The sequence below is a fragment of the Paroedura picta genome, chromosome 9, assembly GCF_049243985.1.
Source record: "Paroedura picta isolate Pp20150507F chromosome 9, Ppicta_v3.0, whole genome shotgun sequence".
Taxonomy (NCBI): Eukaryota; Metazoa; Chordata; class Lepidosauria; order Squamata; family Gekkonidae; genus Paroedura; species Paroedura picta.
This window is the reverse complement of record NC_135377.1, coordinates 71,492,530-71,519,252: the sequence shown is the minus strand read 5'-3', so window position 1 is coordinate 71,519,252 and position 26,723 is coordinate 71,492,530. Positions and strand designations below refer to the sequence as shown.

Below are 26,723 nucleotides of genomic sequence, written 5' to 3'. Positions count from 1 at the left end.
AATAAAGTGATAATAAACCAGCAAACGGGCCTCTATGATGCTTGTGCTTGGTGACTTTAAACAGAGGGACTGCAGCCAGGGAAGCCTCCCTGGGTAAACGAAGGCTCGCCGGTGCGTTGATCTCTGCTCGCTCGGAGAAAAAAAATGGTGATCGCTTCGCTGGAAGATCAGAGGAGAGAGTCAGAGGGAGGGACTTTGCAGAAACCGCAACAATGGTAATGCACAGAACTTTCCCGCTAGTGTTGCAGATTGGTTGCAGGAGTGTAGCGCTTTCCGGAGGGCGAATGCACTTTTTGGGATTTCCCTGAAAGCGCTACAACGAAGCGCTTTTTGCGGATCGGTTTCAGGAGTGTTGCAGATTGTCAACGACGTTGTGCATAACGGCAAAACTGTAGCAATTTCAATTAGTAACCATTGTGCTGTTTTGGACGAATGCGGAACGGCCCGCAGAGTTCTCACTACCAGATGGTCAAATGTAACCGCAGAATAAAAAGGAAACCAGGAATTCCAGAGGAAGGACGGTGAGTTAGGCTAATGGCCTAAAAACCTACTTAGCTGAACAGATGGGGGGGGGGCAGAACATGACAAGTACTTGGTAATGAAGAAGAAGAGTTGGCTCTTATATGCCGTGTTTCTCTACCCGAAGGGGTCTCAAAGCGGCTTACGGTCGCCTTCCCTTTCCTCTCCCCACAACAGACATCCTGTGAGGTGGGTGAGGCTGAGAGAGCCCTGATATCACTGCTTGGTCAGCTGGCTGCATGTGGGGGACCGCGGAATCAAACCCGGATTGCCAGATTAGAATTCCGCACTCCTAACCAGTACACCAAACTAGTGTAGCGATTTCCTCCCTCCCTCCCTCTCTCTCTCTCTCTCTCTCTCTCTCACTCATTGTACCTGGAGAATGAGCTCACTTTAGCAGGGCTCCAAGAATAGACAAAGCCAAAAAAGATTTCTTACTTCATTGATGTTCATTTGTATTTCCCGAAATTTAAGCAGGAAGAGATCTACAATCTACAGTCCAATTTTTCAGCTTTGGGTCTACTGGAAGCCTTTGTCTGGGTATGTCGGGATCCCATACCATTAAGTGTCCACAATTATTCACAAGACATTTATAGATGTGAATGAAGAAGGAACAGAATGTACAGCTGCAACTCCTGGAATAATTACATCTTGCAGTTTCAAAATATAAAGTTAGTCCAAGTTTAAGTCCTACTGCTTTCAGTGCCTTAGGTGGAAGGAAGCCTGCCTCGGGTTGCCTAGCAAAACCCTTGATTTTGATGCCGCTTGGCTTCTCTTGTGCTTGTTTTGCTGATTCTGCTGGGATGTGTCACACCACTTCTGTGCTGAATGTTCCCTGTAAAACGCAGCCAGGGATTCATTGATGTAAATGAAGCTAAGTGGCGCCAAGGTATACATCAATAATTTTGGAGCAGTTCTTCCAGTGGTGAGAGCCAGCAGCCTTTTCTCTGGAGTTCCAGGTTTGATTCTTAACTCCTCCACAGGAAGCCTGCATGTTCCCAGTTCTCTCAGAGCTCTCTTAGCCTCACCTACCTCACCTAGGTGATTGTAAGCCGCTTAGATGCTCCTTAAAGTATAGAAATATGAAGCAGAAAAAGCTCTTCAGAGTTGTTTCAAAAGTCAGAATACTATAACTATTTGTGCAGAAGGGATTATCTATGAAAGGGTAGAAGCAGCTTTGGACACATTTCACCACCCATCGACAGAAAGGGCATAGTGTCATCTGCATACTGATGTGGTGTGGGTAGAACAGGATGGGGACTCATGTGGTTTACGATTCCCCAGAAAAATCACAAACTCTCCAGTTATCACCACTTTAAAATGCATCTTGTACAGATGTTTGAAAGAGGGAAGGGGGGCTCAGCCCCACTTCAAAGTACTCTTCACAGCTGCCTTCTCAGCTGTAGACGGCAGTCACCACTACGCATCTGGTCATCTGCCTGAGTGAACCTTCAGGGAACAAGTCAAGGAATTTACCTTCAATGAAAAGGCAGAAGAAACACTAGACTAATTTTCTACCCAATTCTACGCACAGGGAACATTTATTTGTTTGGCCATTTATAATCCACTCTTCCTGCAAAGGAGCAATGATGCACCAAAGGATTACATCAAAGAAGTTTGGAGCAGTTCTTCCAGTGCTGGTCTTTCCTTAAACCTGATTATTATTGCTCAGGATCAGCTGGTTCTGCCCCTGTAATTCAGTAACGTTAAACTTGAAAATTCATGCTGGGAGGGCAGGGATTCCCAACCAGGGGTCTGCGGGAGCTGGGACATTTCACCTCCTGTCTTAATGCACGGCCACAAACAAGAGACCTGAACACTGAGTGAGTTTTCTTTCTGTGCCAGGGAGGGGGCGGAGCCTGCACACGTATTCCCACCTTATACCTACCCTATGCCCTCCCCACTCCCTCCTTGAGACTTTCTGTAAACACAGGCCTTGATGTCAATTCCAGTGACATGTGATTTATGGGTGCTTGGCAGGGAGCTGTGGCCAGTTGACATCCATTCCAAGGCTCCTTGAAACCAGGGGCTCCACCATGGTCAAAGGGCTGAAAAGGGCTGTTCTGGGGTCTTCTGGGAGCCAGCAACCTTTTCTCTTGCGTTTTGGGTTTGATTCCCAACTCCTCCACAGGAAGCATGTTGGGTGACCTTTGGATGTTCACAGTTCTCTCAGAGCTCTCTCAGCCTCACCTACCTGACAAGATGCCTGTTGTGGGGAGAGGAAGGGAGAGGTGATAGTAAGCCGCTTGGATGCTGCTCACAGTAGAGAAATATGAAGTATAGAAACCTTCGTTTCAGAGTCATCTCAAAAGACAGGTAAGAGTCACATGCAGGAGGGAATACCTGTGAAAGGGTTAGAAGCACCTTTGGACAGAACAAAGCAAAATCAGAGTCCAGTAGCACCTTTAAGACCAACAAACATTTATTCCAGGTGTGAGCTTTCGTGCGCAAGCACTCTTCCTCAGATTTAGTTCTTAGTCTTGAACCTAACCTTTGGACACACTTCCCCATTCCGTGCTGGGAAGGTGGGAGGCGACCTTCTTTGGAAAGGGCAGCAATTCTTCTTTCTTTGGTATCAACAGAACTTTGGTATTTAACTCCCAGGTCTTTCCTATCCCAGAGTTGGCACCTCGACTTGGAGAGGGAATTCCTCCTGGAGTCAAACCGGAGGCGCCTCTGGGCACGGACTGCCCCCCTGGCCGAACCTGAGCGAGGAGGGTGGTGCTTTCGCTGGGTTTTGTCCTTCCCGCCTGCGGCTGCCCGGCCCCGAGACGCGCTGTGCGGGGAGGCGCCTCCGCCTTGACCTCGCTGCAACTGCTCGGAGCCCGCACACCGGCGCCGCCATCCGGACAGGTAAGTCCGTCGCCTGCTGCTGCGCCCTGCAGTCCCGCCGAGGGGCTCCCTGCTTCGCGCCCGCCTGGCCTGGCCTGGCCTGGCGTGGGGCTCACCTGGGTGGCCGCAGCGAGGAGGGCGGAGCGGCACGTCGGGGGCGCTCTCGCCTTGGCAGCGGGGGGGGGGGGGAGGACCCGGGAGCGAAAGGGCTTTGGGGGCGGGGTGGTCGATGGAGACCTAGCTAGGCCGGGCACAAGGGGGGGGGGGATTTGGGGCGAGCTTTAACCCCCCCCCCCGCCCCAAAACATAAAAGGTTAAATAAAAGTAGCAATACAAAAACCTGCTTGTTGAATCGTTGGAAACCGATTCACAATGGTGCGAGATAGAAAAAACAATGCAAAAAGCGTTTAAACATTCAAGGAAAAGTGAGAAAAAAGGAATCGTCTTTCTTTCTTTCTTTCCTTCCTTCTTTCCTTCTTTCCTTCCTTGCTCCAGCACCCTGCCTGTCTCAAGGGACTCCGGAGTTTCAGGAAGGCTCTGTAATGTACCTTGGCATGTATTCTTTTGGGGGGGTTGGCTGTTTTTCCATCTCTTTCATCTGCATCCCATCAAACTTGCTCTGAGGACAGCCTCACCGGTCCCACCATCTTCCTTTCTTTCCAGTGTGTCATCTGCAAAATCACCCCCAAAGCAAGAGACGCCATAAGAAGAGCCAGCTGTGCTTGTGGATCCGGTAACTCTGTTCTCCTCCTCCTCCTCTTGCTATTTTCCATTTCCTTTTCTTGGCAGGGTAGGGACTCCACCACAGGTGCGGGGGGAGGGGGGGCTTCTTTTTGCCAAGAGCCTCAAAGGGAGAGGTGTCCTCCAACAGGGTCCATTCTTCTTCCAGTGAAAACTGGCCACCCAAGGCAGGCCCTCACTTGGCGGAAGAGAACCTTTGCAATGCTGTGTAGCTAAAGGGGTAACCCATCTCAGCCAAGTCCTTCCCCTCTGACTTCCTCCTATGTGATCCCTTAGAATGGGCAGAGGTATTTCGGATTGTGTGTTGGAGACCCACAGACGGAGCATTCTCTGTTTCCCGCTTGCAGGTTGGCAACATGGAAGAGCTGGCAAAGAGAAGTGGGCGTTTTGCCATCAATCTGTTCCGCAGGTTCGTGGAAGCCAACCCAACAGGCAACATCATTATTTCCCCGGCCAGCATCTCTGCCGCCTTTTCCATGCTCACCCTAGGGGCCAGAGGAAACACAGCTGCACAACTTGCCAAGGTCAGCAACCTTCCCCTCCTCTCCCTTCCGTATTTCTGGTGGCATCTTCTTTGGGTGCTATCTGGTTGTTTTGTTACTGGGCACCGGCTGCTTGCCCTAAGTAAAACCACCCCTATCCTGTGAGGATGCTTTAAACCGTCATGTCAACATGAGAAGCTTTCCTTGCACTGGGTCTGGGCAAAGGTAGCTCTCAGCTAGGGATGCCAGCCTCCAAGTGGGACTTGGGGATCCCCTGGGAGTGTACCTCCTCTCCAGACTACAGAGATCAGTTTCTGGGAGAAAAGGGCTGTTCTGGGGGGTAGACAGCTCGGCATTGTACCCCTAAGCTCCCAAAGCCATCCCCAAGGATCCAGGAGTTTCTCAACCTGGATTTGGCAGCCCCTCCCTCCACACTCTCACACACACACATTCTCAACTGGGATTCTTGTCCCACAACTCACAGAGGCGTGACTCACAAAGCTTGCTTCATCTTCTTGGGCAGGGTTCAGCCAAAGAGATCCAGCTAAGCAAGGAACTAACCAGTAGAAGTTAATTAGTTAGCTCTTGATTAAGTGCTCATGATTAAGGGATGCATCTATCCCTGCAAAAGTTCCAAATGCAAACACTGTGGCTTTGTTCTTCTTGGGTCCTTATAACAAAGGTTGCATCAAAAGGTTGCATCTACTATCTGGCTGTTTTGTTACTTGGCCCTAAGCAAAACCTTCCATGGCCTGTGGGGATGCTTTGAACTGTCACATCCACAAGAGAAGCTTCCCTTGCACTGGGTCCAGGTGTAGGTAGCTCTCAGCTAGGGATGCCAGCCCCGGAATGGCACTTATCAGGAAAGCAGATGCTGACCTTACTATCCTGTCTAGCCCGCATTCTTGCTGCCCCCTAGTGGGGAAGTTACATTTTCACAAGGTTCAGCCAAAGAGGTCCAGCTAAGCAAGCAACTAACCAGTAGAAGCAAGTTCTTCAGTCATTAAGTGCTCATGATCAAGGGATGTCTCTGTCTCTGCAAAAGTTCCAGATGCAAACTCTGTTGCTTTGTTCTTCCTGGGTCCTTATAGCAAAGGTTGCATCAAAAGACTGCAGTCAACACATAGCCAGTCCAGGCAGGCCTCCTCAAAACTGCATCAGATGGAGCAAATGGAAAAGCTATTTTAACATCCTTTTAACATTACTGCTACCTTGTTTATCTCAGTCTACAAGCATTGGCTGTGATGTTAAAGAAACAGGATATGCGGTAAAGATTAGTTTTGCTATGATGCAAGAAATGCAGAATTCTGGAGAGTCCACTAAAAACACATATGGAATGGGCTTTTCAGTGTTTTTTGCAGCTGGAGTGTCGTCTGCGAAACAGGGAAATCTGCTTCTCAAGTGCATAAAAAGTGTGGAATGGGCCTAGGTCCAACATTTCCTTCAGTTCTCTATTTGGCCTTCACAGACATGGCTGCCCTGTGGTTTATTCACATTTCCCTCTTCATTCCTAAAGAGTTAGCTTCTCTTCTTTTTTATTTTCATTTATTTGTTTTATCTAATTTGTTTATTTATTTATTTATATTTTTATACCACCCTTCCATATGGCTCTGGCCAGTTTACATAAAACATCATAAGGTAATTACATGGAACATCACAACAAATATAACAATCATAACATCTGTAACAGTGGACTTGCTGTTGTATAATAATTGGCTAAGGGCTAAGTGGGCGGAGAGTGAATATGGCCTGTCCCGATTGGGCTTTGTGCATCCTAATTGGGCCCTGACTCAGATAGGTCAGGCCCACTCAAGACTTTAGCCCAATTATTGGGCCAGAGTTCTGACAGGGCCCACCCACCTAGCCCAGCCAAGGACAATCTGGCGACATCGCTGCCAGTTTGCCTCTGGCAACTGCAGGGAGAGGAGGTTGGTAGGGCTGCTGAGGGGGGATGAGAACAGAGGCTTGGACAGGCTGTGCCAGCCCTTTATACTTCAGGGCTGTCATAACTGCCGCTTCCAACAACTTCCCTCACTTTGCCTCACAACGCTGACCGAACTGGCAGGTGAGTGCACTCCCTACTCCCTCCCTTCAGGCCTCCTGTGAAGAACCTTCTGACAGCCCCTAATTGAGGGGAGGGATGCATTTCCGAGAGCAATGCAGGGCTTGGGTGGGGGCATTCCTTTTGAGGGGGGGGAGCTTTCCCCTTCTGCTAAACAGTTGGCTGACAGGGAAGCCACAGAAAAGCCCATTCTCACTTAAAATACTACTCTGGCCGGGGGTTAGACAAGCCAAGCCATGTGTAATTTTTCTTTGCAACTCTCTGCAGATTTGAGGCCTACTGCGCAGCGTTATTCTGCAGATGAAACTGGATGCTGTTGCAGAGGTTCTTTTGTCTCCTGTTTCATCTGCACAACAATCCTGTGCAGTAGGACCCAAGTCTTTCCATTCAACAACAACAACCTGTGTGGGAGGCCTTAAATATTTCTTCTGCACCACAACCTTGTCCAAAGTAGCCCTTTTTACCTGGGGAGCTGATCTTTATACTCTGCAAGTGAGCTATAATTCCAGGACCTCTCCAGGCTCCACCTGGAGGTTGGCTACCCCTGGTTTGGAGGCGGGACTTCAAAATCATAGTCTGGCCTTCAAAGAGACATTTTTGCCTGCACAGCTGATCATTATAACCCAGAGATGAGCAGCGATCTAGATACTATGGTAGACGCTTGCAGACTGCAGTTGGGAGGGAGTGGTGTGGTTGTGTCCCTCCTGGGCTAAGGGATATGGCCAGCCTTTACCAGCAGGAACTCAAAAGTTGAGCTGAACAATAAAAATAATGTAAAACGTATTAATTATTTATTATAGTGCTATTTATTATAGTTTCTATGTGTTGTTAGTTCGGTATAGTTTTTAAGAAGTTTTTATTCTGTTTTTAACTGTGTACTGTGCACTATAATAAATAATTAATAAGTTTAACATTATTTTTATTGTTCAGCTCAACTTTTGAGTTCCTAACTGTTAAGGTTGCGTTTTGTTCCTTTTTTGGTTTAGCAGACTTTACCAGCAACTGTTTGTATTCTGGGGCGCAGGCAGACAGACCAGCATCAGTCCTGTGAGTCTGGAAAGTGCAGGAAGATCTAAATAAATATTTACAACCTGAAACTGTAAATAGTGAACAAGTAAATGGCTGGAGAGACATGGGGACTGAAGTGACATTTAAAGCTTGGCCTGTCAAATAAAAAAAACAGTATAAAAAACCTTACTAAGGTCAAGACTCTAAAATAATAATAAAATCCATATAAACCACACCCTAGGCAGCTGAAAGTCCCACCTCCCCCTGGGGAGTTGCAGATTACAGTGGATGAGCAATAAGATTGTGAGTGTCCTGCAAATTGCCTAACAGTGCCTAATCTAGAGAAATGGGTATGATTCCCCACTCCTCCATATGCAGCCAGGTGGATGACCTTGGGCCAATCACAGTCGTGTCAGAGCTGATCTCACATAGCAGTTCTGCCAGAGCTCTGAGCTCAACCTACCTCAGAAGGTGGTCTGTTGTGGGAAGAAAAAGGGAAGGCGATGATAAAAACCCACTTTTCTTCCTCCTCCCTGGCAGACGCTTCATTTAGATGATCTTGAGGACCTTCATTCACAGTCCCAAAAGCTCAATGCTGAGTTGAACAAAAGTGACACCCCCAATATATTGAAGGTTGCTAATCGGCTCTACGGGGAGAAGAGCTGCACCTTTCTGCAGGTAAGTTGATGTTGAGGGCATAAAAGAACTTTGGCTTTTGATAGGCCTGCAAGCTACATCCTGGGATAGTTCTTTGCAGTGAGAATCTGGGATTGAAAGTTGTTTGATCCCAAACCAAGCTCTGCTGTTCGAGCAAAGAGAAGTAAACAGGCAATGCAGATTGTTAAGAATGCTTTGGGAGATATTGGGGTTTTGCTGTTAAGGAGGCAGTGTCTTTTAGGAAGTTGGGATTTTGGTACCTGTTGCCAATCAAATGATGGCCAAAGGTTTGCAGTCCCACAGATCTTAGTGAAGGGAGAGAAATTGTCCTTTATGGAGAGTCTTGGTGGGGGGGGGGGGTCACATCCTGTGAAATACTGATATTGTTTCTGCTGATATTTCAGTGCTTATTATCCCCACTGAGAATTTCCCTGCAATGAGAGTTATTTCGGCCATTGAGGATTAATGCAAAGGAATGCAGTTCCTGCTGCCATCCAGAAATGTTATTAATTGAGTCTGTAGTTCCTAGGTGCGAGGGGGACTGACACTGTATATTTCTGGTGGTATCTTCTGCTGGTATCTGGCTTTTTTGTTACTTGGCACCCCCTGCTCACCCTAAGTAAGATCTTCCATAGCCTGTGGGGATGCTTCAAACTGAACTGCTTAACTCCTATTTCTCCTCAGTCTTCTCTAGTGAGGAAAATAGTGATCAATGTGGCAAAAACATAACACAACAGGGGGGATGGGAATGGTGGCCTAGAATCACTGTTGGAGCAGTCCACAAACACCTAGTTTCTTTAAAAGATCAAAGTCTTCTTGGCCAGATGCTGCATCCAAGGGTATTAAATGAACTTGCATATGTAATCTCTGAACCTCTATTATTTTTGACACTTCTTGGAGAACAGGTGAGGTGCCAGATGATTGGAGGTGGGCAAATGTTGTCCCCATCTTCAAGAAAGGGAAAAAGGAGGATCCGGGTAACTATCGACCTGTCAACTTGATATCTGTAGCTGGCAAAAGTTTGGAACAAATAATCAAACAGTCAGTCCTTGAGTAGCTGGAACAGAGAGCTGTGATATCTAAGACTCACAAGAACAAATCATGTCAGACCAGCCTTATCTCTGTTTTCAAGAAAGTGACTATATTGCTGGATCAGGGGACTGCTGTGGACATAGTTTATCTAGATTTCAGTAAAGCATTTGATAAGGTCCCACATGATATTCTTGTTGACAAGTTGGTAAAACGCAGTATGGATCCTAATTCTGTCAGGTGGATCAATAACTGGTTTACAGATCAGACCCAGAGGGTACTTGTTAATGGTTCAGCATTCTCTTGGAGAAGAGTGACAAGTGGAGTTCGCCAGATATTTGTCCTGGGGCCTGTGCTGTTCAACATATTTATAAATATTGGATGAGGGTTTAGAGGGGATACTTATTAAATTTGCAGACAATACTAAACTGGAAGGGGTAGCAAACACAACTGATGACAGAATCAGAATACAGGATGATCTTGATAGGGACTGAGAGGGGATTTGATAACCATCTTCAAGTGTTTAAAAGGCTGCCGTATAGAGGATGGAGCAGAGTTATTCTCTCTTGCCCCAGAGGGATGGACCAGAACCACTGAGATGAAATTAATTCAAAAGAAATTCCGTCTAAACATTAGGAAGAAGTTCCTGACAATTAGAGCGGTTTCTCAGTGGAACAGGCTTCCTCGGGAGGTGGTGGGTTCTCCATCTTTGGAAATTTTAAGCAGAGGCTGGATAGCTATCTGACAGAGAGGCTGGTTATGTGAAGGGGGTGGCAGGTTACTGTAGATGAGGGATAGGGTTGTGAGTGTCCTGCATAGTTCAGGGGGTTGGACTAGATGACCCCCACGAGGTACCTTCCAACTCTGTTATTCTCTGTTACAATGATTTCTCCAGGACTTTTTGATGAATCTTGAGAAACTATATGGAGCTGAGTTATCTGTCGTGGATTTTCAAAATGCTGCATCTGAAGCCCGCAAGCAGATTAACCAGTGGGTTGAAAAGCAAACTGATGGTGAGATGGTCATAGACTTTCTGTCCTAACCTCTTGTCTTTCTGAGGGATCTCAGGTGAGTCTGTTCCTGGTTAGCATCATGTGCCATTCTGTTTGCTGTCCTTCATCGTTCTTAGGGAGAGGCAGAACCCAACCTCTCCCATGACAATTACTTGCTATGGCCGAACCATTAGATAAGAACCAAGTTCCCCTTCCCAAGGACATGGCACAATTCTTTCCATTCCCCCAAGATTGAAAGGCCCTCTTCTTCTGAAGTGGACAAGTTGCTAGGTTCGGTCAGGGCGACCACCTGCCCCCTCGACCCCTGTCCTTCTTGGCTCCTCAAGGGAGGTGGCCAGAAGATAGGAGGCCAGCTCAGAGACATCATCAACTCCTCCCTGAGTACGGGAGAGTTTCCTGAGCGGCTCAAGGAGGCGGTGGTCTGCCCTCTCCTGAAGAAACCATCGCTGGACCCGCTGGACCCTGCTAACTACCGTCCAGTGTCACATTTACCGTTCCTGGGCAAGGTGGTGGAGAGGGCTGCAGCGGACCAGCTCCTGGCATTCTTGGAGGAAACTTCAGCACTCGATCCATATCAGTCTGGCTTCCGCCCTGGCCACGGGGTGGAGACGGTTTTGGTCGCCCTGCTGGATGACCTCCGTTGCCAGCTGGATAGAGGCGGGTCACCTGTGTTGGTCCTTTTATTTTATTTTTATTTATAATGATTTTTTTATTTTCATAAAGATAGAAATATAATCATCATTTGAGAATATACGACCCCACATTGACTCCACAGTGATATAAACTTTTGCCCCAAACTCTAAGAGCCATGAGTCTAAGAGCCGTCCACATTTCCACTACATTTAAAAAAAAAAAAAAAGGCCTGTTTAGATATACAAAAGAAAAGTTATTATTAGTCAACTTACTTGAGAGATCGTAGACCTCACATTAACTTCTTGATACAATCTAAGAGCTATCCTAGCAGATATTTCTAGGTTTGTGTTAGATGCTTAACATTAAACATTTCTTATAGCACAAGCTGGACGTGGTTAAACAAGAAATGAGAAGACTGAACATCGACATTTTAGGAATCAGTGAACTAAAATGGACAGGAATGGGTGAATTTAATTCAGATGACCATCAGGTATACTACTGTGGACAAGAATCTCACAGAAGAAATGGAGTAGCATTCATAATCAATAAGAGAGTAGGAAAAGCAGTCTTGGGATACAATCCCCAAAATGACAGAATGATCTCAGTTCGAATCCAAGGCAAACCATTCAACATCACAGTGATCCAGGTCTACGCCCCAACCACTGCTGCTGAAGAGGATGAAGTTGATCAGTTCTATGAAGCCCTACAACACCTTCTAGAAGCAACGCCCAAAAATGATGTGCTTATCATCATGGGGGATTGGAATGCTAAAGTAGGAAGCCAAAAGATAACCGGGATAACAGGCAAGTTTGGCCTTGGAGTACAAAATGAAGCAGGGCACAGGCTGGTAGAATTTTGTCAAGAGAATACAATGGTCATAGCAAACACTCTTTTCCAGCAACCCAAGAGACGACTCTACACATGGACATCACCAGACGGTCAACACAGAAATCAGATTGACTATGTGCTCTGCAGCCAAAGATGGAAAAGTTCTATCCAGTCAATAAAAACAAGACCAGGAGCTGATTGTGGTTCAGATCATGAGCTTCTTGTTGCAAAATTTAGGCTTAAATTGAAGAAAGTAGGGAAAAGCACTAGGCCACTCAGGTATGAACTAAATCATATCCCTGACGAATACACAGTTGGGTGATAAATAGAATTAAGGAATTAGATCTGATAGACAGAATGCCTGAAGAACTATGGACGGAGGTTCGCAACATTGTACAAGAGGTAGCAACTAAAACCATCCCAAAGAAAAAGAAATGCAAGAAATCAAAATGGCTGTCTGAGGAAGCTTTACAAATAGCTAAGGAGAGAAGGGAAGTGAAAGGCAAGGGAGAAAGAGAAAGATACACCCAATTGAATGCAGAATTCCAGAGAAAAGCTAGAAGAGATAAGAATGCCTTCTTAAATGAACAGTGCAAACAAATAGAAGAAAACAATAGAATGGGGAGGACCAGAGATCTTTTCAAGAAAATTGGAGATATGAAGAGAACGTTTCATGCAAAGATGGGTATGATAAGGGACCAAAATGGTAGGGACCTCACAGAAGCAGAAGAGATCAAACAAAGGTGGCAAAATTATACAGAAGAACTATACAAGAGCGAGCTTAACATCCCTGATGACCACAAGGGGGTAGTTACTGACCTGGAGCCAGACATCCTGGAATGTGAAGTCAAATGGGCCTTAGGAAGTCTGAGCAACAATAAAGCTAGTGGTAGTGACAGCATTCCAGTTGAACTATTCAAAATCTTAAAGGACGATGCAGTAAAAGTGCTACACTCAATATGCCAGCAAATTTGGAAAACTCAGCAATGGCCACAGGATTGGAAAAGGTCAGTTTACATTCCAATCCCAAAGAAGGGCAATGCCAAAGAATGTTCAAACTACCGCACCATCGCACTAATTTCTCATGCTAGCAAAGTTATGCTCAAAATCCTACAAGCTAGGCTCCAGCAATATGTGGACCGAGAACTTCCAGAAGTACAGGCAGGATTTCGAAGAGGCAGAGGAACTAGAGATCAAATTGCCAACATACGCTGGATCATGAAGAAAGCTAGGGAGTACCAGAAGAACGTCTACTTCTGCTTCATTGACTATGCTAAAGCCTTTGATTGTGTGGAGCACAACAAATTGTGGCAAGTTCTTAAAGAGATGGGAATACCAGAGCATCTTATTTGTCTCTTGAGAAATTTATATGCAGGTCAAGAAGCAACAGTGAGAACTGAACATGGAATCACTGACTGGTTCAAAATTGAGAAAGGAGTTCGGCAAGGCTGTATACTGTCGCCTTGCCTATTTAACTTGTATGCAGAGCACATCATGAGAAATGCGGGATTAGAGGAGTCACAAATTGGGATCAAGATTGCAGGGAGAAATATCAACAACCTCAGATATGCAGATGATACCACTCTAATGGCAGAAAGTGAAGAGGAACTAAAGAGCCTGTTGATGCGGGTGAAGGAGGAGAGTGCCAAAGTTGGCTTGAAACTCAACATCAAGAAAACAAAGATCATGGCATCCGGCCCTCTCAATTCCTGGCAAATAGAAGGGGAAGAAATGGAGATAGTGACAGATTTTATTTTCCTGGGCTCCAAGATCACTGCAGATGGGGACTGCAGCAAAGAAATTAAAAGACGCCTGCTCCTGGGGAGGAAAGCTATGGCAAATCTAGACAGCATCCTAAAAAGCAGAGACATCACCCTGCCAACAAAAGTGCGTTTAGTCAAGGCTATGGTCTTCCCAGTTGCAATGTATGGCTGCGAAAGTTGGACCATAAGGAAGGCCGAGCGTCAAAGAATTGAGGCTTTTGAACTCTGGTGCTGGAGAAGACTCTTGCGAGTCCCTTGGACTGCAAGGCGAACAAACCAGTCAGTCCTAGAGGAGATCAGCCCTGACTGCTCTTTAGAAGGCCAGATCCTGAAGATGAAACTCAAATATTTTGGCCACCTCATGAGAAGGAAGGACTCCCTGGAGAAGAGCCTAATGCTGGGAGAGATCGAGGGCAAAAGAAGAAGGGGACGACAGAGAATGAGGTGGATGGATGGAGTCACTGAAGCAGTCGGTGCAAACTTAAATGGACTCCGGGGAATGGTAGAGGACAGGAAGGCCTGGAGGATCATTGTCCATGGGGTCGCGATGGGTCGGACACGACTTCGCACATAACAACAACAACATAGCACAATATGAGTTTTGGCCCTGTATCAATACCCTGATGAAGGGAGAGGAAAGTAGGGCTTTGCCTTAAAGATGTACAAAGAAAAAAAAATTACAAAAGGATTTCATAATTTCTCCTTATCCTTAATACAGATACATCTACAAACCATTTATACTTGACCCATTCTAAGAGCCATCCTGACAGGTATAAGTTGAGAGCTTTGCATTTTCTACAGATCAATATGGGCTTTGGCCCTATAACAATACACCAATAAAAAAATAATAAGGGGGGAAAGCCCCATTTTATATTTCCAACGCTAACGATTATATTACCTATATGCCTACTAAGAAAAAGAAACAAGAGAGAAAAAAGGCACTGCTTCCCCTTTTTCATAAAAATAGCAATGTAGAATACAGTATATGTTGTTAATACAGAGAATAATAAGATTTCCAGGTTTAGATTAAATGCTTAACATTAAACATAAAACAATATAAGCTTTCAGTCTTCTATAGCTTCTCCTTATCCTTGGTTCTGATACATCTACAAAACAATTTATGCTTGACCCATTCTAAGGACCATCCTAACAGATATATTTTCAGATTTAAGTTGAAAGCTTAACATTAAACATTTTCTACAAGTCAGTGTAGGCTTTAGTCCTAGGACAATACACTAATAGAAGAAAGAAAAAATAAGGGGGGAGAACCCCATTTTACATTTTCAGCACTAATGATTATATTACCTATATGCCTACAAAAGAAAAGAGACAAAAAAAAACAAGAGAGAAAGAGACACTGCTTCCCCTTTTTCATAAAAATGGAAATATAGAATACAGTATAACATTAAACATAAAACAATATGAGCTTTCGGTCTTCTTAAGGGGGTCTCATCTCGAGGCTTGCTACATCTTGTCGTTCCCGTAAAATTATATTCTGTCCCATTGGCCTTTGACGTAGAAAGTGCAGTTGTACTCTTTCCCGCAGAATATGCATCGATAAATCTTGAGGCCGTTGCACCTCCTGGACTCCAGTATCAATACAATTTTTTCCCCAGAGAGATCCTTTAAATCGGTTACTTTCACTGCAGATCCATATTTCTTTTGATTGATTTTTGTACACTGTTGCTTTGAGATGGCTGTATGTCTTTTTAAAAAGGGTGTCCTTATCTGGGCTGCAGAACTCCGGCATCCCATTTTCCGTCTCCAGAATTTCAGATTTCTCTTCTACTGTTGGTTTTCCACCTTGTTTAGAGCTGTCATCAGCCACTGTTATTGATCCATTATTCCTGTTAAAGACGTCTTCCTTGGCATCTTGGATCTCCTTGAAGATATGAATTTCAGATTTCTCTTCTGCTGTTGGTTTTCCACCTTGTTTAAAGCTGTCATCAGTCACTGTTATTAATCCATCATTCCTATTGAAGACTTCTTCCTTGCCATCTTGGATCTCCTTGGAGATATTTTTGATCAATCCATCAAAGAATACTTTGTAATCTTGGGTTTGTATCTCTATTAGATGAGCCAATCTTTTTAACATAGACATGATTTTGACTTTAAAAAAAACCGGCCTCAAACAATTTTACAAGTGGCCAGTAGAGGTCCTCTGTTTTATCCTCTAATGTTCCGGCACAGGCATGTGACGTATTGAACTCAGTTAAGGCAGAGATTCTCGTACTGGCACAGAGTTCTCGTGAGATTTTCCCATTCACAGCTCTTATCTTCTTATCTTCGAAAACCAAAACAATTACAATAAGAGCTTTTGCCAATTAATTCGAGTTGATTTGAGTCCTTCTTCTGCTTAGTTAGGAGAATTAGCCTGCCTCTTAACGAGGTGGCTTCAGGCAGAGCAGAGTAAGAGGAGGGGGGAAACAAAGGGCTTTGATGCAGGAAGAGAGACGGAGAAAAAAAAAAGCGAGAGATACTTGCAGTAAATGATGTTTTGGAACTCAGCCGATGTCCTCCCCTCAGTTCAAAGCGTTCATTTGTGGTAAATCATCATGTAGGGTTGAAGCAGATACTTTAAGATTAAAGAAAGAAAAGAAAGTCCGAGGTAGAAAATGGCAGTCGTCCTCTGGACCTGGAACGCTGACAGCCTATAATCCAGGGAGATATACTCCCTAAAGGATTGGAAACGGCCCCAAGAACTTCCTGGGTAGAAAGGTGAGGTGGGGTTTGCGTACCCCTCCTCTTTTCTGCCAATTGCTTGCACAATTGACCCCTGTCAGGCTTCAGAGATAGCAGAGCAGATGCCCTGCCACCCTCTCAGGACGACATCTTTAGCCACACCCCCTGTGTTGGTCCTTTTAGACCTATCGGTGGCCTTTGGTCCATCGCCTGGCCGGTACGGGGATACTTGTGCTGGATACACTCCTTCCTCCAGAACCGGTCCCAGAGGGTTGCTGTGGGGGAAGAGTTCTCACAGCCCTATAGACTTCTTTTTATTACTATTACTATTACTATTACTATTACTATTACTATTACTATTACTATTACTATTACTATTACTATTACTATTACTATTACTATTACTATTACTATTACTATTACTATTACTATTACTATTACTATTATTATTATATTTATTTCCCGCCTCTCCCGACAGGCTCGAGGTGGGTCACAACAACTAATCCCATTAAAATTCCCATTAAAACATCAATCTACTAACATGATGACTAAAAATCTCATCCCTCTCCCAATTATAAAAGAGGTGAAGAGGAAAGGATAGGGGAGTAGCGTACACTCCAACTCCTGGGGGAGAGAGCGATGTCCCTGATTCCCTGACCCCAGCCTCAACCATAGACCTGGTGGAAGAGCTCCGTTTTACAAGCCCTGTGGAAAGCTGACAAATCCCGCAGGTCCCGCAGATCACCCGGGAGCTCATTCCACCAGGTGGGGGCCAGGACTGAAAAGGCCCTGGCCCTGGTCGAGGTTAGGCGTGCTTCCTTCGGGCCGAGGACGACCAACAGGTTCTCACCCACAGAGCGTAAGGCCCTGCAGGGGGCATAGAGCAGTAGGCGGTCCCTCAGGTATGTGGGTCCCAACCCGCGTATGGCCTTGAAGGTTAAAACCAAAACCTTGAACCAGATCCAGGCAGCAATTGGCAGCCAATGCAGCTGCCTCTGCACCGGCTGGATGTGGGCCCTCCAAGATGTTCCAGTGAGGACCCTGGCAGCTGCATTTTGCACTAGCTGTAGTTTCCGGGTCAGGGACAAGGGTAGGCCTGTGTAGAGCAAGTTACAGAAATCTATTCTGGAGGTGACTGTCGCATGGATCACTGTGGTCAAGTGGTCAGAGGACAGGTAGGGCGCTAGTAGCCAGACCTGGCGAAGATAGAAAAATGCCTGGCCCACTAGTCTCTTGACCTGAGCCTCCATAGTCAGGGAGGCATCAATGGTCACACCCAAATTCCTAGCTTGGGGCACGATGGTAAGTTGCACCCCTGCTAGGGTGGGTAAACGCGCTGCCTGTTCCCGCCCCCTTCCCCCCAGCCACAGCACCTCCGTCTTGGAGGGATTGAGTTTCAGGCAACTCTGCTCGAACAATTCAGACACTGCTTCCAAACATCTGGCAAATGGTTCCGGGGGGGAGTTCGGGTGACCGTCCATTAGGAGATAGAGCTGGGTGTCATCAGCGTACTGATGGAAACCCAGCCCAAAGCTCCGTACCAGCTGGGCCAGAGGGCGCATAAAGATGTTAAGCAATGTGGGGGAGAGGACCGCACCCTGAGTGACCCCACAAGGGAGTCTATAGGGCCGCGAGTGCTCTTCCCCCACAGCAACCCTCTGGGACCGGTTTTGGAGGGAGGAGCATATCCGGCACAAGGCTGTGCCCCATATCCCCGTACCGGCCAGGCGATGGACCAACAGTTCGTGGTCCACGATGTCAAAGGCCGCCGATAGGTCTAAAAGGACCAACACAGGTGACCCGCCTCTATCCAGCTGGCAACGGAGGTCATCCAGCAGGGCGACCAAAACCGTCTCCACCCCGTGGCCAGGGCGGAAGCCAGACTGATATGGATCGAGTGCTGAGGTTTCCTCCAAGAATGCCAGGAGCTGGTCCGCTGCAGCCCTCTCCACTACCTTGCATTCTGGAAACTGAGCGGATCCATGAGTCTCCGCGGGCGGGCAAAAATACGCCCGCTACCCAACTGGGGAGGGGGTGGTATCTCAAGCCAGGCCCGCAGGGCATAGTGGTCTGACCACGGCACAGCCAAAGCTGTATCCAGATCTGCCTCTATCCCGGCACCAAAAATCAAGTCGAGCGTGTGGCCAGCGTAATGGGTGGGCCCAGCAACAAATTGCGAGAGCCCCAGTGTCGCCATGGATGACAACAGGTCCCCGCCAAGTTCTGAAGAGGGCGCGTCCGCGTGGACGTTGAAGTCACCCAGGATTAGAAGCCTGGGGAACTGCAATGCCCAGGCGGCCGCCACCTCCAGCAGGCGGGGCAGGGCATCTGGCGGGGCATTGGGCGGGCGATATACCAGCCAGATAGCCAAGCTCTCGACCAAGCCCAACTCAATACCGACACACTCCACCCCACTGATTTCTGGCCCCGGGAGAGCCCTGTAGGAGAGAGCCTCCCGGACCAAGATTGCCGCCCCCCCTCCTCTCTTATGGGTCCGGGATTGGTGAAGAACGGAGTAACCTGCTGGGGCCAGTTCTCTCAAGGCCAGGGTGCGGGGTCCCTCAGGGTGCAGTCCTCTCCCCCACATTGTTTAACATCTTTATGCGCCCTCTGGCCTCTGGGGTTAGTTGTTAGTTGTTGTGACCCACCTCGAGCCTGTCGGGAGAGGCAGGAAATAAATCTAAAAATAATAATAATAATTGATGGTTGTGTCTTTCACTTGGCTAGGCTCGCAGTTGTTGGCCCCATTACCATGCTTCAGGCAAGCTTTGGGATAGAGAGCAGACTGCATGAATATTTGTGAGGCTTCTGTTTACTTCATTCGTTTAAAAGTTTTTTTTAAAAAAAAACCTCATAGTTAAAAAATTGCATAACAGTTCTCTGGGAAGGGACAAGGTTTCCTGGGAGTTAGCAGCAGCAAGACAAGTATACCTAACTGTCTTAGCTAGCTGTTGTCTGTATTCATTCTTCTTATGTTGGGATAACATACAGTTGGGATTTTTACTCCTTTCTTTATTGTTTGCATATCCTTAAACTTGCCGGTCTTTGATATTAAGTCTTTGTACTGGAGACAAGTCAGCCTTTTATGTTGAGATTTACCAAAATATGCCTCAATTGGCGATTTCAATATTGATGGTGCTGGAGATAGTCTTTTATTGTATCTTGACCATACGTTCAAAAGTCCACTAATCCAGATGTTTGCTACTACTTTTTGTTTTTGTTTTCCTGCTGGCCATAGTCTTTCATGGTTTTTCTTTCAAATACGAGTTCTCTTGAATGCGGTTCCCGTATCCAGTCCACTATATATGTAAGTGCTGCTGCGTCTTTGTATAGTTTTAGATTAGGAACACCTTGACCTCCTCTCTCCTTCACATCTTGAAGTATTTTAAAAGCAACTCTTGGCCTTCTTCCACTCCAGATAAATTTATTGGTCACTGATTGCCATTTTCTCAGCGTTTTCTCCTGGATCTCTATTGGTAACATTTGGAACAAAAAGTTAAATTTAGGCAACAAGTTCATCTTGACCATGGCCATTCGAGCTGACCAGGACAGTTTCAACTCATTTCATCTTTTGATATCCAGTTGTATAATCTTCCATAGTCTTTCATAGTTGCCAGTGAAGAGTTCTCTCCAACTGTAGTTCTGAAGGCAAAACCGGGGGGGAGGGGGAGAAGGAAGTGTGCTCAAGAAGCAGGAACTCTGCTGTTGAGCCAATCAGGGCACTGGAGGAGATAATTTGAAAACCACCAGGAAGTTCCCATCCAATCTATGCTAAATATGCATTCCTCCATCACCCTCTGCAGGACCTTGGATTCTGACCAATCATACAGATCTTGCTTAGGTCAGCAGGTTGGGCTGAACACAGTAATCCAACTGTACAGCACAGTGACGATAGCCAGCCCTGCCATTAAGCCACCAGCCCACACTCAACTCTCATGCACTGATTTTCATTTTACTTGTTTCGTCATTGGTTTCCTTGTAAGCTACCTTGGGCCTCCTTTGCAGGAAATGTGGATTAGAAATAGCCAAACAAACCAATGCTCTGTATGCCTTAAGTGTTGGGTAGAAAATTACTCCATTATTCCTTCTGCCCTTTCCTTCAAGGTAAAATCCTTGACTTGTTACCTGAAGGCACGGTCAGTGAGATGAGCAGACTTGTTCTGGTGAATGCCGTCTACTTCAACGGCAGCTGGGAGGAGCCATTTGAAGTGGGGATGACCAAGGAAATGCCGTTCCAACTCAATAAGGTAACTGCAGCACTTAGTATCACCTTTGCTCTTTCACCCATCTGTACAAGGTGCATTTTAAGGTGGCATCCTCCAACAGGTGCACCAGCTTGCGATTACATTCCAGGTCAGGTTTAGGGTGTTGTTTTTAACCTTTAATGCCATATGCAGTCTGGGCCCAGTGTACCTCTCCAAATATGTCCTCGGAAGAGCCTTTCGCTCAGCCAGTACAAACAGGCTAGTAATTCCTGGCCACAAAGAAATCTGGCTGGTCTTGACCAGACCTTCTTGGCCTTGGCTGGTGCCTGGAGGAATGAGCTCCCAGAAAGCATCAGGGCCCTATCAGAGCACAGTACATTTTGCAGAGCCTGCAAAACAGAGCTCTTCCACCAGGCCTGTGGTTGGGGCAAGTAAAACCACCACTAACAACATCGTACTGGCGGCCTCCCTTCTGTACCCACACGCCCACCCTCGGTTCGGGGATTACATCTCTGGGTGGACTTTGTGCTTTAGAAATGATTTTAAAATGTTGAATTGTGATGACAAAAATACTGTTTTTCTACATGTTGTTCAGCGCCCTGAGTCCACTTCAGCAGAGAGGGCAGTCTAGAAAGTCAAAGAAATAAACATAAAAAGACATTTATGATTTGGCTAATTTCCCATCACATCAAGAGTAACACTAAATAAGGACCCCTCCTGCCATTTTCAAAATGCACAGCATAATACTGTATATGGTTATTAAAATGTTAAAACTATCTAAATATAACACTGAATATTCCTGCATTAGGTTCTTTGGAGCCAGAGTTCAATCTAAATGCTTTTTGACCCAAAGGATGGATGAATTTTGATGGAGCCAATGAATGTATTCATGCCGATGAAGGCAGGCAGCCGAAAGGTTAAACACCGAGAGTTCCATTTTTTGATTCTTCAAGTAATAAATCCACAACCCAAATTGCTTTTGTATTAATAATGATGAGTTTATTTATACCCAACACATTTTCTATTGTATTTAGCTTCAAACTCTGTAGACCTTGTTCCTTTTATATTTTTAATCAACCAAACCAATATTTTGGTGGCTGAAAAATATTATGCTGCCCTAGATTTCAGTTAGTCCACACAGAGTGCATGCAAGAGAATAAAGTGAAAAGGTTAAATCAGAATTGCTTTTGCTACTCAGATAACAAAATGCAGCTTCACATAGCCTATCAACTATGCCTATATGCTCTAAATCAGTGTTATTTACCTTTTATCCCAGGCTTTCCCAACCAGGGTTCGTGAAACTTTGGGGTTTCTCAACAGCCATGGAAGGGTTTCCCAAATGGGTGGGAGTTATTTATTTTTAAAATATATGTTTAGAATGTGTTAAACATTTCTTGTCAACCTCCTCCCCAAATGGCCAGTGATGGCATGGAGGGGTTGTCCACAGCTCTGCTTCCCAACCGTATTCTGCCCCACTTCTGGGGTTTCTCAAAGTCTGAAGAAAGTTTCAGGGGATTCTGAATGGTGAAAAAATTGAGACAGGTTGCTAATCCACTTTCATCCACTCCCCCCCCCCCCTCCCAGGCTGCAAGAGAAAAATCAGGACTCAAAAGCAGAGCTCCAGGCTTGATGTGAGATTTATACATGATTGTCAGTTTTGAAGTTTAGCTTCATTTGACTCTAGCAGGATCTCTGAAAGAGCTTAAGAATTGGTTCAATGAGACGCTGTGTCTTCAGGCAGTCACCCCAACCCTTGGTGTTACAGTTGATTCCCGTATGCTTTTAAAGGCCTGGATCTGGGATTTTTATACTGTGCGAGAAGGAAAAAAAACTTTGGTTGCTGACCAGAGGCCATTGCAAGTGGAAAGGTGGAACTGGTTAAAATTCCAGATATGCCCATTTGTTCCCCAAATTATGAATGTTCCCTGAAGTTTGGAGCTGGCCCTCTAGGGGGGCTGTACAGGAACCCTGAGTATCCCTGGGCTGTGTCTCATCTTAGGCTGGAGGAACTTTCTCTAATTTAAGTGGCTCTGTGACTAGAGGAGGAATTAATGGCCACTGGAAACTACAAAGCATAACTTGTTTGAACATATTTTGGGCAATATTGTTCCTATCTATGTCCATTCATCAGTGGTGCATATGCAATCTCCCTGACCCATTTTTCTTCATTCCCCCATCCAGAAGGAAAAGAAGACCGTGAAGATGATGTACATGTCCAAGAAGCTTCCTTTTCGGTACATCCCTGAATGCAAATTGAGCGTCCTGGAAATGCCGTACAAGGGGAAAGAACTTAGTATGATTGTCCTGCTGCCAGACGACATTGAAGATAACTCCACTGGCCTGGAACAGGTGATCTCCCACCCACCAAAAAAAAATCTGTCCCTCTTAATAAATCAGTAAGGAGCATTGCGGTGGGCTGTGTCCGTGATCAAAACTCCTGGATTGGCCCCTTGGCCCCGGACTGACAAGCGGAGGGGCCACTCAGAAGGCGCTTCGCGCCTTCTAATTGGGCCCTCACCAGGACAGACTACAGTTCCAGCCAGTTGGGAGGTGCAAAGCCAAAGTTCTGAGAGGGCCAAAGTTCTGACAGGGCCCGCTCACACAGCCCAGCCAGGGTCAATCTGGAGAAAGGGCTGCCAGTCTGCCCCTGACCACCACAGGGAGCAGAGGTAAATAGGGCTGCCAAGGGGGATGAGAACGGAGGTTTGGACAAGCTGCACCAGCCCTTTTTGCCCCAGGGCTGTCCTTACTATCATGTCCAACTGTGAATTGCCTCAGAACCCTGACAGAGCTGGCAGGAGGCTGCAGAGTGCTCTCCCTCCCCCTCCCTTCAGGCCTGCTGGGAAGGAGCCTCTGACAGCCCCTGACTGAGGGGAGGGAGGTATTTTCCTTGAGAGAGCAACACAGGGGAGCCTGAGGACCTTCCTTTTTTTTGGGGGGGGGGTGGACAGACATGGGAACTGGCCTGGCAAATTTTAAAAATCAGTATAAAAAAACCTTACTAAGGTCAAGACTGCTGTGCACAGAGAGTCTTCCTATTAGGGTTGCCAGCTTCAATGTGAGGCTTTCTACTCCACCTCCCTCATGGGGAGTCTGCTATGGGGAGAAGAAGGGAAGACGATTGGAAAACGCTTTGAGACACCTGAGGCCTGCTGGGTCACTGTGGCCCATTCCCAGTTCTCTCAGAACTCTCACAACCCCACATACCTCACAGGTTGATTATTGTGGGGAGACGAAGGGAAAAGGTGTTTGAAAACCGCTTTGAGACTCCTTTGGGTAGTAAACAGCAGGGTACAAAAATCCATTCTTCTTCTAAGGAGCAACCATGAAAGAAGCATGTCTGCACGTAACATTTTATCAACAGTGAAAAAATGGAGAAGAAGGAACAGAGTGGATGCCTCTGTACTGTGACTACCTCATGTGTATTAAGGCAGAGGGGCATTTCGGTGTCTGTGGCCTAATTCACACAAGAAGGCACTTCTAAGCTCTAGCATCCATAGTATTCTTGGATACAACGGGCTTTGCCCCTAGTATAAAATATTTTGCTTAAATAGTGATATATCACAGGTATGGAAACATGCAGAAACAGAGAAGCAGGCAATACAATATTTTGATTTTAATTTAGAAATTTAGGCAGGAAGGAGGGGAGCCTTCAATGGTTCAAAATATTACTTCATCTGGCCCAGTATTCCATTCCATTCATTCATTCATTGCCCCTCTCTGTATCCTGGCTGAGGGCGGTGTATAACATGTTTTACAACAAAGTTAAAATCAGAATACAAAACTATGCAATAAATGATTAAAATTCGGTCCCGATGTTCTGCCTCAATATAGCTGGGTGATATGGGTATTCTTGCGGGGGGGGGGGGGGATTCATCTCTGTGACCTACTCTCAGCCAAATACCTGCTCAGAAGAGCTCTGGCATGCAGGCCTTACTGAACTTTGATAGCTCATTCAGGGCTTGTGTCTCTGCAGGCAAGGAATTCCACCAAGCTGGGGCAGGGCCAAAAAGGACCTGGTTGAGTCCAGTTGCACTTTGAGAGGGCAGGGACCACCAGCACATTCACATCTGGAGATCTTGTCTGGGGGTATATTGCAAGAGACAGTCCCTTAGATATGCTGTGTACTCTGATGGCTTATGGAGGACTCAGAGAGGACTCTCCAAATTCTTCTGCTCAAGGCTCCTTTTCACTAACCTGTCCTGTCTGAAGGAATATGGTTGGCCACAGAGCTGTAGCATCTGTGACAGCCACCCCAGTAGGACCCCATGAGCTCTTCACCATAAGCTCTTTTCAGGTGCACATTAGGACTTAGGTTTTTTGCTAACTGAGTGTAAATGTATGTCTCATGGCAATACTTTGGAATGATTTCCTGGTTTTCCCTGTGTCTGTCTCTAATTGTAGCTGGAGAAGGAGCTCACTGCAGAAAACCTCCAAGAGTGGACAGACCCAAGAAAGATGTCCGTCTGTGATGTTCACGTGTACTTTCCGAAACTTAAGCTCCAAGGGACTTACGATCTGAAGTCATATTTACCAGCCTTAGGAGTGCTGGATGTCTTTGACAGCTCCAAGGCCGACTTGTCAGGGATGTCAAGATATCCTGAGCTCCACTTGTCCAAAATTGTTCACACATCATTTATAGAAGTGAACGAAGGAGGTACAGAAGCTGCAGCAGCAACTGCTAGAATACCAATGCTTTCCAGTCTGCCTAGGGAAACAGTTTTGACATTTGAGCAAGCCTTTCTGCTTTTTCTCTATGATATGAAAACAGAAAACATACTTTCCATCGCAAGAGTTGCTTCTCCATGAAACGTGAAACAAAAGGCAGAACCATAGAACAGAACTCCCCAATTAGTTATCCTTACCCTGTTTGAGAGAGGATGAAGATCTTTTACTCACTGTACAATCCTATGCAGTTAGCCCAAGTTTAATTCCTACTGCTTTCGGTGGCTTAGGTGGAAGGAAGCCTGCCTTGGCTTGATTTCAATGCCGCTTGGCTTCCCTTGTGCTTGTTTTGCTGATTCTGCACGGATGTTTTAACACTGTGTCCCACCACTTCTGCACTGAATGCTTCCTGGAATATGGAGTGAGGCATTCGTTGCTTGAAATGAAGGGATGTTGCCCCAGAGGTGGACATGAACATATTTAGGAGCAGTTGTTCCATTGGTGTTTTCCCTTAAGGCTGATTGTGAGTATTTCTCAGGATCAGCTGCTTTTGCTCCCATAATTCAGTACCATTAAACCGGAAAACTGGTGCTGCTAAGCTCTTCAGTGGCCTCTAATCCGGAAAACTGGGTTTGATTCACGATTTGTCCACATGAAGCCTGCTGGGTGACCTTGAGCCAGTCACGTTTCTCTCAGAGCTCTCTAAGCCCCACATATCCTACAAGATGCCTGTTGCGGGAAGAGGAAAGGAAAGATGATTGGTAGCTGCCATGATACTGCTTAAAGTAGAGAAATGTAAACTATAGAATACTCTCCAGAGTCATTTTGAAAGACAAGTATGAATAATGTAACCATTTGTGCCTAAGAAAATACCTAGAGCTTTTGGCATTTTAGGACACATGTCACCATTCAGTGCTGGGTAGGCAGGAGGCTACCATCTTTGAATAGGGCAGCAGTACTTCTTTCTTTGATATCAATAGGACTTTGATATTTAACATCATATTTTCACAATGAACTAATCTAATAAAGCTTTTCCATTTGTCACATTGACTTTGGTCTGGTCCCATTCAGGTACAAGCAGGCGTCGGAGAATCCTTGGGGGTCTATTTAGTTATCCTGTATCATTAAGTTCCTGGGTAGAGGTACACGGCAAAACTACTCCTGGTTCATTTTAGATATGACACACAAAGAAAGAGATTAGAAAGTCCTAACCTCCATATTATCTTTTTATTAAAGATACCTATTTTCATCTTTAACCTCAACTGACTTAAAAGACTATAGGAAATCCCAATCTCCGTAGGTAAAGGACAGCTATTACAGGAATCCACTTAAATATATTATCCATAAGCAAGTAGGGCACAATCAGGAAGCCCCTTGGAAGAAGCAGCTCAGGCACGGGCATGGGGTACACCTGGAGGACCACATCAAGGGGAGCAAATGGCTACATCAGGGCCATCCTTGCCTTTGACCAGGGAGGGAGGGGGGACTGGGAGAGAACTGTGGAGTGTATGCCCCAGGGTGGGGTGGGGGACCCTAACAGCAAATGGGGCCCTATTCCATTCCTGGGTCCGGTCAGTGGATGCAGATGTAGCAAGGGTGTGTCC

At 46.0% G+C, this 26,723-nt stretch overlaps 1 protein-coding gene and 1 long non-coding RNA gene across 4 annotated transcripts in view; both read left to right on the top strand.

The window, feature by feature from the left end:
- LOC143845170 (uncharacterized) overlaps positions 1-577 on the top strand; it is a 40,165-nt gene extending 39,588 nt beyond the window's left edge. The window contains exon 3 of the long non-coding RNA XR_013234300.1: positions 65-577. This is a non-coding gene — a long non-coding RNA (uncharacterized LOC143845170). The remainder of the gene's footprint in view (positions 1-64) is intronic.
- Positions 578-2,739: 2,162 nt separating this feature from the next.
- LOC143845166 (leukocyte elastase inhibitor-like) lies at positions 2,740-26,165 on the top strand. 3 transcript variants are annotated; one of them, XM_077353313.1, is made up of 8 exons: positions 2,740-3,372; positions 4,015-4,084; positions 4,440-4,616; positions 8,185-8,322; positions 10,226-10,343; positions 20,354-20,496; positions 22,636-22,803; positions 24,859-26,165. In XM_077353313.1, exons 3-8 carry the CDS (start codon positions 4,449-4,451, stop codon positions 25,261-25,263), a joined length of 1,140 nt encoding a protein of 379 aa, XP_077209428.1. In that variant the 5' UTR covers positions 2,740-3,372; positions 4,015-4,084; positions 4,440-4,448; the 3' UTR covers positions 25,264-26,165. The 3 variants fall into 3 exon arrangements, with proteins under 3 accessions (XP_077209428.1, XP_077209429.1, XP_077209430.1); XM_077353314.1 differs by having other exon boundaries at positions 3,847-4,084; XM_077353315.1 differs by lacking the exon at positions 4,015-4,084.
- The last annotated feature ends 558 nt before the right edge of the window (positions 26,166-26,723 follow it).

What these genes read in the sequence shown, in the direction of transcription:
- LOC143845166 (XM_077353315.1), top strand. Translation starts at nt 4,449, where the DNA reads ATGGAAGAGCTGGCAAAGAGAAGTGGGCGTTTTGCCATCAATCTGTTC. An exon ending in CAGCTGCACAACTTGCCAAG is followed by an intron (nt 4,617 to 8,184) that starts GTCAGCAACCTT and finishes CCTCCCTGGCAG; the next exon opens with ACGCTTCATTTAGATGATCT. An exon ending in TGCCGTTCCAACTCAATAAG is followed by an intron (nt 20,497 to 22,635) that starts GTAACTGCAGCA and finishes TCCCCCATCCAG; the next exon opens with AAGGAAAAGAAGACCGTGAA.